The sequence below is a fragment of the Betta splendens genome, chromosome 21 (genome assembly GCF_900634795.4).
Source record: "Betta splendens chromosome 21, fBetSpl5.4, whole genome shotgun sequence".
NCBI classification, from domain to species: Eukaryota; Metazoa; Chordata; class Actinopteri; order Anabantiformes; family Osphronemidae; genus Betta; species Betta splendens.
This window is the reverse complement of record NC_040899.1, coordinates 6726508-6743420: the sequence shown is the minus strand read 5'-3', so window position 1 is coordinate 6743420 and position 16913 is coordinate 6726508. Positions and strand designations below refer to the sequence as shown.

The following is a 16913-nucleotide window of genomic DNA, read 5'->3' as shown; positions in this document are numbered from 1 at the left end:
TCTAATGTTGAGAGCAATAAAGGGGAAATATGCTTATTTAGGGATTGATCAGCGTTTTTCATGCGAGCAGCTAAAAATGCATTAGGGTCTGACTGCATGGCTGATTTTTAAGGTGGACGAGCAGGCACTGCTGCACATTGTGGCAGCGACTCCTCTTCTGGATATTTGTTTTCCTTCCCCGAGTGGCTGACATTTACCAGGTCCAGAGAAGGTAGTGAAAATAGATTAAAGTGAGGAGGGAAGAAGGGGCGTGGGAGGCTGAAGGGCGACAGAAACAAGAGAGGTCCTTGTGTGGCAGTTAATGTGAGGTTAATGATTAAAGGGAGCGGTGGGTGGTCTGGTGCTGGGTGAGGGAGCGGGTCGGGCTGGACGGGAACAGACGGAGCTGCTTTTATCGTCCGGTGGCCCTGGCAACTGAATGCAACACAATGCAAAGCACTGGGGCTCAGATAGCTCAGGCTCAGGCTGCACCAGTCCACGTGCAAATGACACAAAAGAGCATTATTTTGTGTGCGCGAGTTTTTGCACTTGAGGAGATTTGCTTTTTTTTTTTTTTTTTTTTTTTTGAGGAGATATTTGAGGTCCTGATCACTGGGACTGATGCTTTAAGCCATGAGGGCAAATCAGTTGTCAGCTTAGGAAATGCACCTTCTGTTAATCACACACTGCAAACATCATACTAACAAAGCCTGAAAGACAATCCTGACACATTTTTTTCATTTTTTTTATCTAAGCCACAAATCCTTTCGTTTTGATAAACATTTAATCAGAAAGAGGAAATTCATTATCTCTGCTGCTAAAAATAGATTATGCAAACTTTATAGTAGATGTGTGTGTGTTCGTGTGTTTGCGTGTGCGTGTGTTTGCGTGTGCGTGCATGCATGCGTGTGCGTGTGTGTGTGTATGTGTGTGTGTGTGTGTGTGTGTGTGTGTGTGTGTATGCGTGTGTGTGTGTGTGTGTGTGTGTATATGCGTGTGTGTGTGTGTGTGCGTGTGTGTGTGTGTGCGTGTGTGTGATTTTGTTCATATCTGCACATGAGATAGAGCTCACTGCCAGAGGAACGGCTCCTGCTTAACTTCAGGAACACACCGCGCTGCAGCTTATCCTGAGAAAACCCACGCGGACTGACTCCTAACCCCATCCCCAGCTTTCTCCTTTTTTGGCTTGGGTACAGAAGCGGATCCCCTCCATCAGTCCAGCGCTCACATGGCTGGAGCAGGTGAACACACAGATGTCCTTTCTGCCTCTCAGACACCCTGCTTCTACCAGCTTACGTCTCTTAATCCACGCTTAGCTGTTCTTTTCTTTGGCCGACTTCTCTCAAACTCGCCTCCCAATCAAAAGCACATTAAGTTTCACTCCGCCTGTTGCCAGCCTGCTCCAAACTAACAAGAACCTAATAAAATGAGGAGCGAACTGAGCGTGTGGTGCAAAATGATGAGAAGTCAAATTCAGGTTGGTGCAGACGCGCAGGAACATTTTGCACACGTACTGTGCGCGATGATGCGCCTTCTCCTGAAGCTTATCAGGTTGTGCTTCCTGTAACAAGCATCTCCTGATGCTGTGACATGCGTTGAGTTATCTGTTGCAGCCTGCGTCCCCCTCCGCTGCTGACTTAAGAGCTGTTATCCGGTCTTAGGGGCCGGCTGAGGGACCATATGGACACTGAGCAACAAGATGAGGAGCGCAAGATGCAGCAGCAGCTGGAGGGATAAAACGCACAACTTTCTTTCCATCTGCACTCCATGTCACTTCCACGTCACACTGGGTCACACTGGTCTGTCTTACAGAAGATAAAACACCCAATGTCTTTGCAGCCATCGCTGTCCAGTTGTTCATTGCTTATTGTGCTGCATGGGAGGCTCCAGCTCACAGCTGGTCCCATCAGCCTCAGCTGTATGTTGTGTTTAATGCTAATTTGCAAATAATAGCACGCTCACATGTTAAACTAAGACACTGAGGATTATGCTAGCTCTTAGCTGGCCGTTTATCTCACCGGTAGTCTCATGCTTTCATCCCCGTCCTTAGCGGTGCTTTTAATGGCTTTATTTGTTTTATACATGGTTTTAATCGAGTCCTTTTCCCCTGTCTCATATTTTAAATCCACTCCATCATACTGTAAGCAGCTGTGTGTGTGTGTGTGTGTGTGTGTGTGTGTGTGTGTGTGTGTGTGTGTGTGTGTGTGTGTGTGTGTGTGTGTGTGTGTGTGTGTGTGCGTGTGGAGCGAGAACAACAAAAGTGACCCAGGCTTTTCACTCTCCGTGTTTTTGAGTGGTCCAATAAGAGCGTTACATCACTGAATCACTGCGAGAGGCGCATCCACTCAGCGCTGGCCTCTTTCGCTCGCTGCACTCCATCTTCTCTTCATTTCGCCCCTCCTGCCAACCTCGTGGCTGCTTTTCCAGGTACCCCCACATTCCCTGCTTCTGCCACCCTCAGCCCAGGATAATAAGCTGCTCCGAGCTATGACGCACGCGTCTCCGTCTCCAGAGGGGCTTTTGCTCACACAAGCATTCATAAAGACTGTTTGCAGATACAGTCAGTGGCCAGGTATTTACATCTTGAGATAAGTGACACCACAGGATTACTCTATCAGCCGCTCTGCTGACAGAACTATCGACTGTGCATTCTTCAGCAGAAAAGCCTTTTGTTCCTGTCATGCAGAGTCTCATGCAAACCGACGAACGCCGTTGCCCACGAAGATCACGTCTCATTTCCTCGTGTTTCATAGAAGCGCTAACATGTTGCTACACACGAGCATTAAAAGTGAAGTACGAAGGTAAGGAACAATTCACAGCCCGCCACAAATCTATGGATCTCACTCTTCATTTTACCCTCAATACTTACTTAATCTGTTTTGTTTGAGGCAGCATTTTCCAAATACGATGGGTGACAAGGGACAGACCTGATGAAGTTGAAATGGCCCTGAAACACCCAGTTCCAGTACCAGGACCAGTACCAGTACCAGTATCAGTACCAGTACCAGTACCCCCTCTCCCAGGGTTTCAGGGTTTAGATCCAAACAGAATAAGCACCAGAGAAATCACAATGCTGGCTCTGACCAAAGATACAAAATCTTTATGGCTAATTGAGCGTATTTACTGTAAATAGAGTTATTACAAAGCAGTAGGAGGGAAATAACACTTGAACGCGCCAAAGCTGGGTTTGTGAGAGACTTTCCTGTTCTCGCTGCCAACATTGTGTGAATGCTGCTCCAGTCCTTCACCTTAACATCCTTCCAAGTAGCATAAATGTGATCAGCGTTCGCTCTCTGAGGCATTCATGGTCAGGTCCTCTCTCATTTTCCCCTTATAAGCTCAGGTGGAGAGCTGCGGTCCACACACACTAAAGTGTGAGTGTAAATGCTGAGATATATACAGTTGTAAGCTATTTCCCAGCATTCTGGCACCTTTAGAGAAAGTGCAACTGAAGAGCTGCTGCTGAAAAGCCTCTGGAGATGATTGCACAGTGCATCATATTTTTACACAGTAAATCATAGTGTCTGTGGAAACATTCTGTATTTCCTCCACCCTATAATACTGAAAGCAGTACTGAAGCAGGGAGATTTTCCAGTTTATACAACATGTATGTCACTGATAAATATCATTTATATGAGAATTCCAACCACGAACACGACAGCCCATGAGAAGTATGTGAGTGTGTGGAGCTGAGAGATCTGCGAGGGCCTCATCACTGGGATTGTTTGTTTGTGGAGGGCTGGTGCTGGACCTCCTGGATGATAGCTTGACGCACAAGCTCACGAGGACAGCCCCCGCCTGCCAAAGTCAACAAGCGCAGACAGGGCAGTGTTAATTACCTCAGAAGAATGGAACCCCTGTCCTCCACAAGACACAATGACACCGAGTGCTCCAACAGAGGAGCTTTTCACAGACTATTGGCTGCTCTAACAGCAAGTAGGAAAACAAATGCATAAATGGACTGGAGTTGATAAAAGCAACATCAGCCCCAGGTTGTGGGTCAGTTGTGTGTGTACACATCATTCACAACCGCCAGGGGCTGCCAAACAATTTATACAGGGAAAAACTAGGCAAATACAAACATTACTGTTAGCAACACGATTGGAAATGTGAGCTGGTAGAGACTGAGCGACTGTCCTTCTCCATGAACCGCTCTCCTTCATATGCATAGAGAGCACAATGTCACATTTTCAAAGCAGGAAGTGGCGCAGGAGTGCTTAACAGCAGGCCGAACCTTAACTGCTTTCCTGCACGTCTGAGAGTCCATTGTTGGCTAATGTGTAATGTATGTGTGCAGAGCACAAACTGGAGATTGTATCTGCAGGGGTTGGTGGACTGTGGAGCACCAGCAGAGACTCAGCATGCAAGAAGAGGAGAGGACTGAGGGGACGAAATGTAAACAATCAGCTCAGCGACAAGGAGAGCAGCGTGCAAATCAATAAGTGTATGCACACGCACATTATGTGTTATTCATGAGGAGACAAAGTGAAATGGGCTGGACTGACTCCCAGGTAGGGTGAACAATGAAGCCAAATTTAATAAGTTACTTGTATCTGTGATTTATCAGATGTCATCAAATATTATAAAACAGACCATAAGTCTGAGTCTTCGACTCTGAGTGGAGCTGCAGGCAAGGACAAGGTCAGGTCAGCAGATGTTTGTGAGCACTGAGCATCACAGCTGATGTGCCTTTACGAGAAGCGTACGCACGAAAGGTCGGGTCACACCAAAGAAAATCTAAAAAAAAAAAAACGATTCCACAGCCGAAAAACAAACAAGGAAACAAACAAATTCTCCCTGTAGCTAAAAGAATGGGACTTGTTTTCTCCCACAGTGCTGGATCCAATCATGTTTTGTAGATGCGTATCTCACTATTAAAGGATTTCCTGCAGTGTTGTGATCCTGACCTTGAAGTCCAGATACACCGTGATATGTAATTGTCTGAAAAAGAGCAGCCAGGGGACATTTGAATTTAATTAAATCTAGTAGATAGACATACTGTAATTACATGACACCCGATGAGGAGAAGTGAATGTTTGATCTGCACTTTGAAGGAATCGCATCTGTGATTCTCTTTGAACGCCGCATTCCTGCCGCTATCAGTGTTTCAATTAAGCAGACGGGAATTGGTTTGAAAAGATGCAGACTAAATAGCTCAGCGTGTTTACTACTGAAAACGGTCTGCGGGTGAAAAGCGTGACTCATGCTGTACTGTAAAACACCCTTTTGTGTGCTGCCGAACCACATGGGAAAATGTGAGGCTCTAGAATTTTTAAAACGTGATTAAAAAGCTGAGAGACCCCCTGGGCTGACATTAAAACTAAAACCACAGGCTCTGTCTCTTCTGATAAAAGAGTTAAACATTTTGCGGCCTGCTCAGTCGGTTTCTACATGCACTGAGGCTCTGGCTGATACTGAAACCTCTGCAGTGACAGTGTTCACTGCTCATCCAGTGCACGCGTGCAGATCCGGACAGATTCAGGTCTGTCGGTGTCATAAAGCACGCGGGCCGTTTGCATGTGTGCGTGTTAGAGAACGAGGCCGTTTCACGTGTCACTTCCAGGAACGGGAAGTGGTGTCTGTGACGCTGCTTTGTGCTGAATGTGGACTGGCAACAAATGCAACGCATTTCTCACCTGTCGCGAGCGTCATGAGTTTCATCTGAGCAGAAGTATCATCCAGTTGGCTGCGTTGGCTCTATTTGATCATTATGAACGAATATCATTATGTGAGCCAACATCTGAGCTCTAGGGTTTCTTGCACATGGAAACGCTCTGTGTTTGCTAAAAGTGAAGGAATGACGCATGTTCAAGAGACTCACGTCTTTTTACAGCAGCTCCTAAACAATGACTAATGCTGATCACATAATTAGAGTCTTAAAGCAGGGACTCATTTGTAGAACTACTGACCTTACTGTACAGTTAAAATATTCAGTAGGACTGATAGCAATATGTTACACTTACAATAAAATATATGATTGTGTAAATTACAGACTAAATTTTAGTAGCTGGGGATTCATGGAAACAAAAAGTCTACATAGCTGTTCCACATCCTGTCTGATGTGCATTTTATAGCTATGACTTTGAAACTAATCTATGAATGACATGTGTTGATTCAGCTGCGGTCTTAATCACCGTGACTAATGAATTTTAACCAAGAAAAATGAGTCCAAAATGTGCCTCACACAGAATCATTACAGGCTGTGTTAGGATCTACTGTTACACTACACGAGAATGCTTTTCATTCACAATAGTTTTATGATCTCAGGTAATGTATAAATGTAAAAGATTATAAAAAAATCATCTGTGATTTTTTACTTTAGACATAAAGGAGCATAAGGCCAACTAATATACACATACAGTACAGGATGATTACTACGTGTGGCACATACAGTAGGCGTCCAACCGCTCAGCACTTTCACAATATCTCCTGTTGCAACATGTCATGTCACTCATTTCAAGCGTCTCTTTGTGCTCTATGTGGGAGTGAGACAAACATATGTAACTGTGCCCACTATGCCAAGGCACAGGAAAACAACAACGGTAGCATGCAGCAGAGGCACGTATTCAAATGGCAGCGGGCAGCCACATTTGGTTACGAAAACAGTGGGAGGAGGAGCGCAGGCGCTCGGGTGCTTTTATTGTTAGTGTGCATCAAAATATTGCGTGACCTTTGAGTGGAGATGTTTTGCATGCACTTTGCATTCCTTTAACATTTCGGGCTGTGGGAGGGGGAACTGTGTCTCTGCACTCAGACTGATTTGTGGTATTTGCAATCACCTGCGCTGACTTTATTTTGTGCACGCTATGAAATGTCACAGTGCGTCTGTGCTGTGGAACGTGCAGCATCTGTCGTCTTTTCTGCGGCGCGCGTCCGCGTGGTCTCGTCTACGCTGCCGTCCGGCCACGCTGTGATGAGCCCTGTATGATTTATACGTCTATGTGTCATCTGGTCTTCATCTGACTGTGCTCTCACTCACATCCTTCCTGTTCTCCATGTCTGCTTGTTTGCTCGAAACTACCGTTTTCTCCTTCTGTTGAGGCTTTCACAGCATTTTTTCTGTCTCGTGAGTGGTAGCCTGGAGATTTTACTTCTTGTTCTCTTTAGTTCTCTGTACTATATCTATTTTATTTTACCCCAGTCTTAAAAATTAAAAATTTGTTCTTGATTTAGTCATTATTAAAATAATGTGCAGGTGTATAACACAGCATCTTTAAAAACAACTCTTTTTCAACTGACACCAGAGTCCACAATTTATTGACATTTATTGCAGTTGTCTTCTCCCTTTGATTTGTTCAGTGTGTGTTGTGCTACAAAATATATATAGTTGATTGCCAAAAGAGGGGTTGTGAAGCACTAATTTAGTGATAAATATTGTTTCTTATTACTATTTATTTACATTTAAAAGATAGAATAGAATAGAATAGAATAGAATAGAATAGAATAGAATAGAATAGAATAGAAATGTGTATTCTCTAAGATAGAAGCAGAGCACAATATAGCAGAACGAGGCTGACTCAGTGAACAATGGAAGCGGCCTCATCACCAGTTGCTTTCTCTTTCTGTTCCTGCTCGAGCTGCGCGCGCAGCCGAGCTGGCCGCGAGCAACAGCCCGGCAGAGGGAAACATCACGTGGTGGCACGTCTCTGTGACTGACGTCACCGTCCCCATCTCCCAGCAACCCCTCCATCAGCACTCGCGTCACCGTGCGCCCGAGCCGCGCGGTTGCCGGGCAACTCGTGCCTTGCGCGCGAGCCCGGCCTTGCCTTGCACCCAGCTCGGAGCTCTGACGCGGGTGTGACGTTAATAAGGTGGGTATCAATTTGTTATGGCGGAGGGAGGAGGAGGAGGAGGAGTTCCCCCTATGAGTGCCGAAGCCCTTTGCGCCGCATTCCGGCGGAGCGCACAGGCACACCGGCCGCAGCCCAGTCCCGGGCCGACGCACTTGTGTGAAAAAGTTGCTCCGGGTTTTTTCTACAGTTTTTCCTGTGTCGTTGTTGGTCCCGCTCCGGTGGTGGAATGGTTTACAGTTCCTCCGAGCGCCGCCTGAACTGCGAGAGAAGGTGCTTTATGTCCACTTTTTAAGGTACGGCTCACTTTTTACTCACTATTTCTATAAATGGCCAAAGCGGGATTTTGATTATTTTAGTTTCGTCGGTTTCATTTTAAAGTCAATCGACTTTTTAAAAACATTTTGTAGCTGAATAGCGACTTTAGGTTTAACACACTGTGACGCATATTCTGTCGATTTTAGGTTGTATCTATAATTTTACATTGCATTATATGATTTTTTTACACTGGAATAATTTTCAAAATCTATTTTTTTATTTTACTCACGTCAAGCTTAGTTTAACGTCCTTTACTACAATAGGTTTGTTAAGCTGTAAACCAGTTACACCACTCCTCCTATACGATAATATGACTGGCTATGCTCTACATACTGGATCTGCTTACTTACAACAAATGAATATAATACAGTGTATACATATCCACCTCTGCAGGTAAAAGCCTTCATTTGTCCCTACGCCGTAACTCCACACTGCTGGTGCACTATGGTGATCATGACAGAGAACAGCCGGGGGGCTCAGTCCAGCCCTGCCCAGGGACGGCCACTGCAGGTTGGCTTCTATGAGATCATCCGCACCCTGGGGAAAGGAAACTTTGCTGTGGTGAAGCTGGCCAAGCATAAAGTCACCAAAACACAGGTCAGCGGCCCTTCTCCTATCACCCTGCATTGGTATTTAACAGTTGTGTGAGGATGCAAAGCTCATATTTGAATTCTTTTTCATAGGTGGCCATAAAGATAATCGATAAGACCAGGCTAAACCCCTCCAACCTGGAGAAGATTTACAGAGAAGTGCAGATTATGAAGCTGCTGAACCACCCCCATATCATCAAGCTGTACCAGGTGGGTTTCAGCTTTCGTCCTCGGCGCATGTTCGCGTGTGTGCAGAAGGGCCCGTGTTATTCAACCTGCGGTCCATCGTCACTGTCACCGGACACTCTCTGTGTGACGCTAATCTGAGGACACGCTTCCCCCGCTAGCATTGTTCTGGTGCAGAGCGTTGTGTCTCATTATTGTGCACATGTGGATGCAGATGTGCTCCTTTGTGTGGCACAAATGAAGGGGCATTTGTTGTCTATGTGCTCTGTACCAGCTTGTGGTGAGCTGCACTGAATAATAAGCACAGCACTACGGCATTAGTGCAATCCCTTTTGACCCCTCTCCCTGTACCTCACTGTGTCAGAGGCATTTAGACATGAAGGATAATCATAGGTACCGGTCAGAGCTGGACACGAGGCATGTCTTGGATGCGTTCCGTTATTTAACGGTACGAGTCAGTGCAAAGAGATGGGAATCCGGCGAGAGGGCTGGAAACGCGTCCACGGGTCTGAGCGCTAAGCCTAATTAGCATCTGTTAGAGCCAAGTGCAATGTGTCTGGGCGTCACGTGAAGGCAAGCCCGCAAAGCACTGCTTTACTCTTAATCAAATTGAAGACTTAGTGGGAAGAATCGGCTTTTTCCTCCTCATCTGACCTCGCAGACGCCCGTGGCACGCGTCTGGCAGGGAGCTCACAAACACACCAACGCAAACACACACAGCGCCCTTTGTTTCCTTCTTAGTCTGGACTTTTTCTGCCCTTTGTTCAGCTCTGTGCTGTTTCGCTACTGTTTGAGGATTACCCCACGTCCTGTTTCAGGCAGCTGACAAGAGTTTGCTGTGAAACCACCCAGGACTGAGCGATATTAAACTATAAAAGGATTTTTGAAATAGGGTGGTGGCAAAATTCCACTGTTCTGATCCAGATGTTGAGTAAGTGAATGCTAATCATGACTCCTGCGTGTGTTTAGAAACGGCGCAGACGCATCACGCCCTGGTTAGTCTGATGTAATACCAGTCAGGTGCTCAGTGTTTGCTGATGGCAACCTTTTGTCTCGTTCACTTCCTCTTGTACAAAGAGGTGATGGGGGCATGAGATCGTCTTGTGATCTTGAGGCTTTTTTCTGCAGATGTTTTCCTCTAAGGCCAATAATTGTAGCACTCTGCCCTTCTCTCTATCGATTTTTAACCTTGTCGTTATCACACACCCATCTTATACTGCATGTGTTTATATGATCTGCTTCCACTGGTGGGATCAGTGCAAACTGTGCACATTTGATATCTAGTTTTTTAAAATTATTTTTTTTAGATATTTTTTCAGAAATTCTAGTTGACATCCCGCAGTTTATTCAGTAAATTACAGACAAATACAGACTCTGCCTGGCGTCTTGACGTGTGGTGTCTGTTCTTCGGAGTAGTGACGTCAGCTGCACCTCGAGGTGACAGGCTTCCAGAGAGCTGCCTTATCTCACAGATAAAGACTACTCCCGACTCGGAGGCACCTTTGAATTGAATCATTCTTCGCTTGCTTTTCTAAAGGGGTTCCTGGCTGAAAAGGAGCTCTGCCATTCAGTGGAATTTAGTGACATTTAATTCACAGCTGGCCTGCAGCATTATCCTGACAGGGCTTTGTCATCTGGTGAAACTTGCTTTGTTGTGCAACCTTTTAGCTCCGTCCCTGAGGCTCTCCTGGGAAATAAAGGCTTTCTATCAGCACCCGGAAAGAAGTGGGAATAGCGTCTTTCCAGCCTACCTAGTTTCGCTGGGTTATGACTGACTGCTTTTATGGTGTTTTTGATATGCTAGACAAGATGCCTGGGAACAGCTTGTGTAAATGTATCCCTCTCATTCCGAGAAATTAAAAGATAGGGGTAGGTCAGAATTCAATCCAGTGTCTGATGCCAACTAGTGAGATGGAAAAGCATCCCTCGGGGAAACGGCCTGTGTCAACGTTACGCATTTCCTCAATGGTTTGTGTTTGTGTGTTTTGTTGGACTTTGAAACATGATAAAAATGCAGGCAAGAAGTCATTATGGCTGGCTTGGTTTATGCAACAGCACATAACATGGAAAGCTAGGGTGTTGGCGTTCTGTTCGTGTGGAACAAGTTTATGGAGAAGTATGAGACAGGAATTTTTGTGGTTAGAAAACATGTCATGTTCAGAAATGCTTGGAATTGTCTCCCCAAGAGAACTTGGAACTACTTTGTCTCAAATAAGCTGCAATTTGGTTTAACCTTTGCTATTTCTTTGACTCTTTCTTAGGTCATGGAGACCAAAGACATGCTTTACATTGTGACAGAGTATGCAAAGAATGGAGAGATGTTTGGTAAGCTCAGCTGTCAATCATAAACACAAATCTAGGCTGAACACGTTGATACTGAACACCTCTGTCTGAAGTGCAGGCTTGAACTAGAATATCTTGTCTTCCCGCAGACCACCTGACCTCAAACGGCCGGATGAGTGAAGATGAGGCCCGTAAGAAGTTCTGGCAGATTCTTACAGCAGTGGACTACTGCCATCGACACCACATTGTTCACCGCGACCTAAAAACTGAGAACCTATTGCTGGATGCCAACATGAACATTAAACTAGCTGGTACGTCTGTTACACACCGTTTAGTCAAGATTCTTAACGACGTCAACATACAACAACAAGGCAGAATAACAAAAGGATTGTATGTCTTTTTGTTTGCCAGACTTTGGATTTGGAAACTTCTACAATGCAGGAGAGCCTCTGTCCACATGGTGTGGAAGCCCCCCATACGCTGCCCCTGAAGTGTTTGAAGGGAAGGAATATGAGGGGCCTCAGCTGGACATTTGGGTAAGAGAGGAAAATATGGACGGACTGATTCAGAGAGTAATGGTAGGCACTGTAAACTCTAACTCCTGCCAACACTGTCCTCACAGAGCCTCGGCGTGGTGCTGTACGTTCTCGTCTGTGGCTCACTTCCATTTGATGGACCGAGCCTTCCTGCACTCAGGCAGAGAGTTACCGAGGGTCGATTCAGGATACCATTCTTCATGTCCCAAGGTATCCATTACTGGCAGCTGATAACGACATTACTGCTAAGTACTGTAGTGGTGTTCATAAAATCTAAAACTTCCTCCTTGTTCTGACCCAACAGACTGTGAAAGTCTGATTCGTAAGATGCTGGTGGTGGACCCAGCCAAGAGGATCACCGTGGCCCAGATCAAGCAGCACCGCTGGATGCTGGCAGACCCGACGGCTGCCCATCAGACTCTATGCCACTCCCTGACCGAGTACAACTCAAACCTCGGAGACTACAGTGAACCTGTGCTGGGGATCATGAACACACTGGGCATTGACCGCCAGAAGACTATAGAGGTGACTAAACAAATAACTAACCTTGTGTTTCTGTTAAGTGAATGTGATGAAGTAAAAAAAGCAAAAAAAAAAGCAAAGCAAAAACACTAATCCACCGTCTTTTTCTTCAGTCTCTGCAGAGCAGCAGCTACAATCACTTCTCTGCTATCTACTACCTGCTGCTGGAGAGAGTCAGAGAACATCGCAACCAGCAGCTGAGCCGCCAGTGTGGAACCTGGAGTCAGAGACCCAGGGGTGCCTCCGACTCCACTGGCCCAGAGGTGAGGATCCACACCCAGCTGTGTCCATACAAACTTACCTGAATCCACTCTGCCAAGTCTAAAAAGGACGTGTGCTTTCTGCTCTCCTCTAGGTGATAATGGAGTCCAGCGACAGCTTTAGAGCTGCACCGTTTTCCGTTCCAGCTAAAAACACTGCTCCTGTCTACTCTGAGATGGAGTGTGATCAAGGTGGACTCTTCCAGGTAAACACTAAACGCAACTCGACAACATGCTGCTGATCTCAGTCACACGTAGTCAGTCAGTGACTAACAGCTCGCTTCCATCTGCTGCAGCGCGTGGTGTTTCCAGTGGAGGCCAGCCTCAACAGATTGCTGTGGAACCGGTCCATTTCACCCAACAGCCTGCTGGAGACGAGCATCAGCGAAGAGGTGCGACCCAGAGACCTGGAGGAGGAGGAGGCGACGCAGACGCTTGGGCCCCTTCTCCCTCCCACCACCACATCCCGCAGACACACTCTGGCTGAAGTGTCTGCGCGTTTCCACCAGTGCAACCCCCCATGTTAGTATCAAAGACATTTAAAGAGTGTTGGTGAATTGCCGATCGGCTCTACAGATTCTGAATGTTTCCCTGTGCTCTTTTTTTAGGTATAGTTGTCAGTCCCTCTGATGGTGCCTCCTCTGACAGCTGTCTGAAGTCTTCATCCAGTCCTGCCCCCACTCTGCAGGCTGCTATGGGTGACATGTCAACACTTTTGGCCTCTGGGGCCAAAGGTGGAGCTCTGCTGCCCACTGGAGCTCCTCTGGCGCTTTCCTCCCACCTCCTTCCCCAGGCACAGGGCAGCCTGCCCCCTGCCAGCTTCCAGGAGGGTCGTAGAGCCTCCGACACCTCCCTCACGCAAGGTACGGAAAATGTATAATTTGTCTAATTTGATTTTCTCCTTTCTCTCATCTACTGTGTCACATTATGGGATCAAAGAGGTGTTGTGTAACACTTTCGCATGCCTTTCTGCAGGCCTCAAAGCTTTCCGCCAGCAGCTGAGGAAAAACACACGCACCAAAGGGCTACTGGGATTAAATAAGATCAAGGGTCTGACGAGACAGGTTGTTCCTCCACCCTGTAACCGCGGTAGCCGGGGGTCGCTGGGCCCCACCCTCTCCGAGCACCGCAGCATGCTGGAGGAGGTGCTTCACCAGCAGAGGTGACACACTGCTACACAAATGTCCGCTGTTAGTCAGAAAAATGTCAGGTTTGAAAAAATCTCTAACGGGTCTGATCTCTGTGGTTCCAGGTTGCTCCAGATCCAGCACCAACCCCAGCCTCAGGTTCAAGCTGCTCCCACAGGACCTACCCAGAATCCCCTGCTCTTTCTGGCCCAGCAAAAAGCGTCCTCTCCTCCGCCTACTTCCGTTTTTTCTTCCTCCCCCATGTTCGACACTCCCACTCACGCTGCCCTTCCTCCTCAGCAAGTGTCCGTGGGCCTTCAACACAGCCCCTGGCAGCAGACCCTCGAGACCCCTTCTTCTGGTTCCTCCTCCTCATCCTGCTACGCCTCATCTCTGTCTCCCGTAGCCTCTGCTGCTTATCTCCTTGAGGCTCATCTGCACATCAGCCAGCAGCCGCAGACCGTGCCCCACTCCAGCCTCCAGCAGCAGCCGCTGTCCGCAGCACAAGGCACCTTCCCCATCCTATCCAAACCCACGGCGTGGCGCATGGGCTCGTCTACTGGAGCTGATCCTGACTTGCAGGAACTGGGCTTGTCTGGGCAGCAGCAGCAGCTCAGCAGCTGCGTGATGGTGAAGTAGAACATCGACCATGAAGACCAACGATTGTTCGGTTTCTGGAAGGCGCGCAGAGAAAGAAATCACGTAACTTTGAGCCTGAAGAGACGAAAGCATAAGTGAGGAGAACAAACAAAAAGCAGATGCAAACAACAAATTTACATTTTATTTCATGACGTGAGTTACACATGTCCCACATGTGTACACGGTGTGCTTTTGATATCACATAAGCTAAAGACTAAGCAATAACCAAACTCTGGATGAGGTGTACTACAGCCAGAGAAGCAATAATATAGACTGAAAGGCTCTCATCCACCTCCTGGACAGACTCCAGAGTGGGAGCTGACACTGAACGAACTGAAATATGTCTCGAATGTTTCAAGAAGCTAATTAGTTTCGCTAAAAACAAGAAGGCTCCATCTTCCTTGTTCCTTTTTCATTTTTTGAGTAATTTCTTGTTCTTGTTGTTTTTCACTTGACTGGACAGAAGACCAAAATCTTTTCTTTTCATTCAGTTTTTCCCCTGTTATGCCTTTTTACAGAGACATTCCCTGTAGCAGCGCAATGAACATACAGTTTAGTGCCCTAAGCTCACATGCATTCACTGAACGAGTCCATTTTGGTTCATACAAAAACTGTATGTTTTTTTTTCCTGCGCAAGATTATTATAGCTAAGCAAGTGTTGCTTTTACCTCAAGCTGCATCAGACTGCTATGTCCTCACCAGCCGAAATGAAGAGAGTCTCATAGGTTGAGTCAAGCACAACAGGTACATGAGTCAGCTTAGTAGCACCTTACATACAGCGCGTGGATGCATCTGCATTCCCTTCCTCTGAGCACCTTCTCGTTAGATGCTTTTACTACCTCCTCAGGCAAGAATTTGGAATCAGAAAACCGAGTGAAACCTTGTCAGTCCCAGACTATCAGAGGAATGACACTTTTCATAAGGACAGAACAAAGACTGTGGGAATAGTGCAATATTTCACATTGAAATACAAAGGAATGCTGAGGCTCTACATAGGATGGTCAAAACATGCACGGAATAAGGACATTTGCCTGAGGCTTTTGTGTTTTCTGAGGCTTTTTGACCTTGCTGTGCTGGCCAGCCGACTAAAACAGGTACTAGCTCTGTAACAATAACAGACGGCTGTAGGAATAAAGAGGACTGAGTGCTGTACCGTCACACACGCACACGCAGGTCTGTAACTGAAAAGAACATTTGGGTTTTACCAAAGAGTGATCAGCACAGGAGAAAGGTGGTCCACCACACATACACTACTGACGTTTCACTTCGAATGCTGTGTCTAAATGTAGCATGGTCATTACCTAGCATTTTCACATGGTCTTCTTAGCTTTTGCTCTGAGAAAAAGTCCCGCTGCTACCAAATGCTACACGTGTTGTTGACATCTCTAGCTGTTACTATCAGGACCGTGGAGGTATTTGTTTTTGTACTTTTCTAGGAAAAAAGAAAGGCGGAATAAAGCAATACCCTACTGGAAGCTGAATGATCTTCAGTGGCTAGAAATGGGTGGAAATGATCTGCAACAAGCTCATTTAGTTGTGTAGATAATATAGTAGAAGCTGCATAAATATGGCAGGAAGACAGTTAGTTTTCTCATATCTGTGGAACATCTTGTAAAGGTGCAGTGTTTTCCCCGAGTTCTAGTCCAGTTGGAAACTTGCAGTGTTAATACTTCTAGTTGATTCCACTCGTTACCAACACTTGTGCCTTTGTCTGAACCCAGCTTTGGAGGTCTCCACCTCTGACTGCACCACTGAAGAAAAGATGGACGGCTCTATTAGTGGCTGTTCATTCAGAAGCCCCCTTTGATATCTTCTTTGACCTTGCAACTTGCTCTGTAAACAGAAACAAGCACTTTATTCACATTTCTTATTACCAATGTTTTTGTTTCTCATTTGATGAAAACGCTGAAACACTAAGACTCTTGACGCAAACATGCGAGATGACCCTTTTTGATAAACTTTGGATAATAAGAAGTATTTCATGTTTTTTTCATGTTATGCTTTGTCATTTGTTACTTGACTGTGTGAGCTCGTACATTTCTGTAAGATTGTGTGTCAGTGTGTGTGTGTGTGTGTGTGTGTGTGTGTGTGTGTGTGTGTGTGTGTGTGTGTGTGAGTGGAGAGGAGGAAACAAAAATAGAAAGACAAGAAGGAATGTTTGTAAAAGAACGATTGTTTATTTATGTGGCTATTTATTTAAATAAAGTTCACTTCCTCAACTGGCTGTCGTCTGACTCTTTGTTATAAAATCTTTACTGAATATGCTTTTTTAACATTTCCTAATTTTGCAGCTCTCAGACTTTCACATTTACTTTCAAATATTGAGAGCTCTACTATCTTCCTGTTTGAAGTTATACATGTTGTTTAATCTTTTGACCGACAGATTGCCTGTTGACTTAAGTCGTGCATGTGTCAGTGTACAATAAACACATGATAAGATTGTGTACACTTGACATTCTTGACCACTTACAAACTGCAGAGTACGACCATCCACCCAGTCCCATATACAGTATAGTATATATCACATATATACTATAAATATTCATGTTTTTTGACATCATCATTTTAATTATGATAATTTATTACATTTAAATATTATAACCTATTTGCCTAAATATGTAAATACTTAACATAACAGCAATACTCTTCCTCCTCCAATTAATTGTCAGATCTTATCTAAAAT

General features: G+C 45.7%; 1 protein-coding gene across 1 annotated transcript; it reads left to right on the top strand.

Annotated features, from left to right (window-relative positions):
• Nucleotides 1–7816: 7816 nt before the first annotated feature.
• sik1 (salt-inducible kinase 1) lies at nucleotides 7817–16449 on the top strand. Its single transcript, XM_029137217.3, has 14 exons — nucleotides 7817–8065; nucleotides 8481–8684; nucleotides 8771–8887; nucleotides 11125–11188; nucleotides 11296–11457; nucleotides 11558–11682; nucleotides 11769–11892; nucleotides 11987–12207; nucleotides 12318–12467; nucleotides 12560–12670; nucleotides 12761–12986; nucleotides 13073–13327; nucleotides 13440–13626; nucleotides 13717–16449. The coding sequence occupies exons 2-14, from the start codon at nucleotides 8532–8534 to the stop codon at nucleotides 14228–14230; spliced, it is 2409 nt and encodes an 802-aa protein (XP_028993050.1). The 5' UTR covers nucleotides 7817–8065; nucleotides 8481–8531; the 3' UTR covers nucleotides 14231–16449.
• Nucleotides 16450–16913: the final 464 nt, after the last annotated feature.

Coding starts and splice junctions, on each gene's coding strand:
- sik1 (XM_029137217.3), top strand. CDS start 8,532: ATGGTGATCATGACAGAGAACAGCCGGGGGGCTCAGTCCAGCCCTGCC. Junction 8,685..8,770: donor ATAAAGTCACCAAAACACAG/GTCAGCGGCCCT, acceptor TCTTTTTCATAG/GTGGCCATAAAGATAATCGA. Junction 13,627..13,716: donor GAGGTGCTTCACCAGCAGAG/GTGACACACTGC, acceptor CTGTGGTTCCAG/GTTGCTCCAGATCCAGCACC.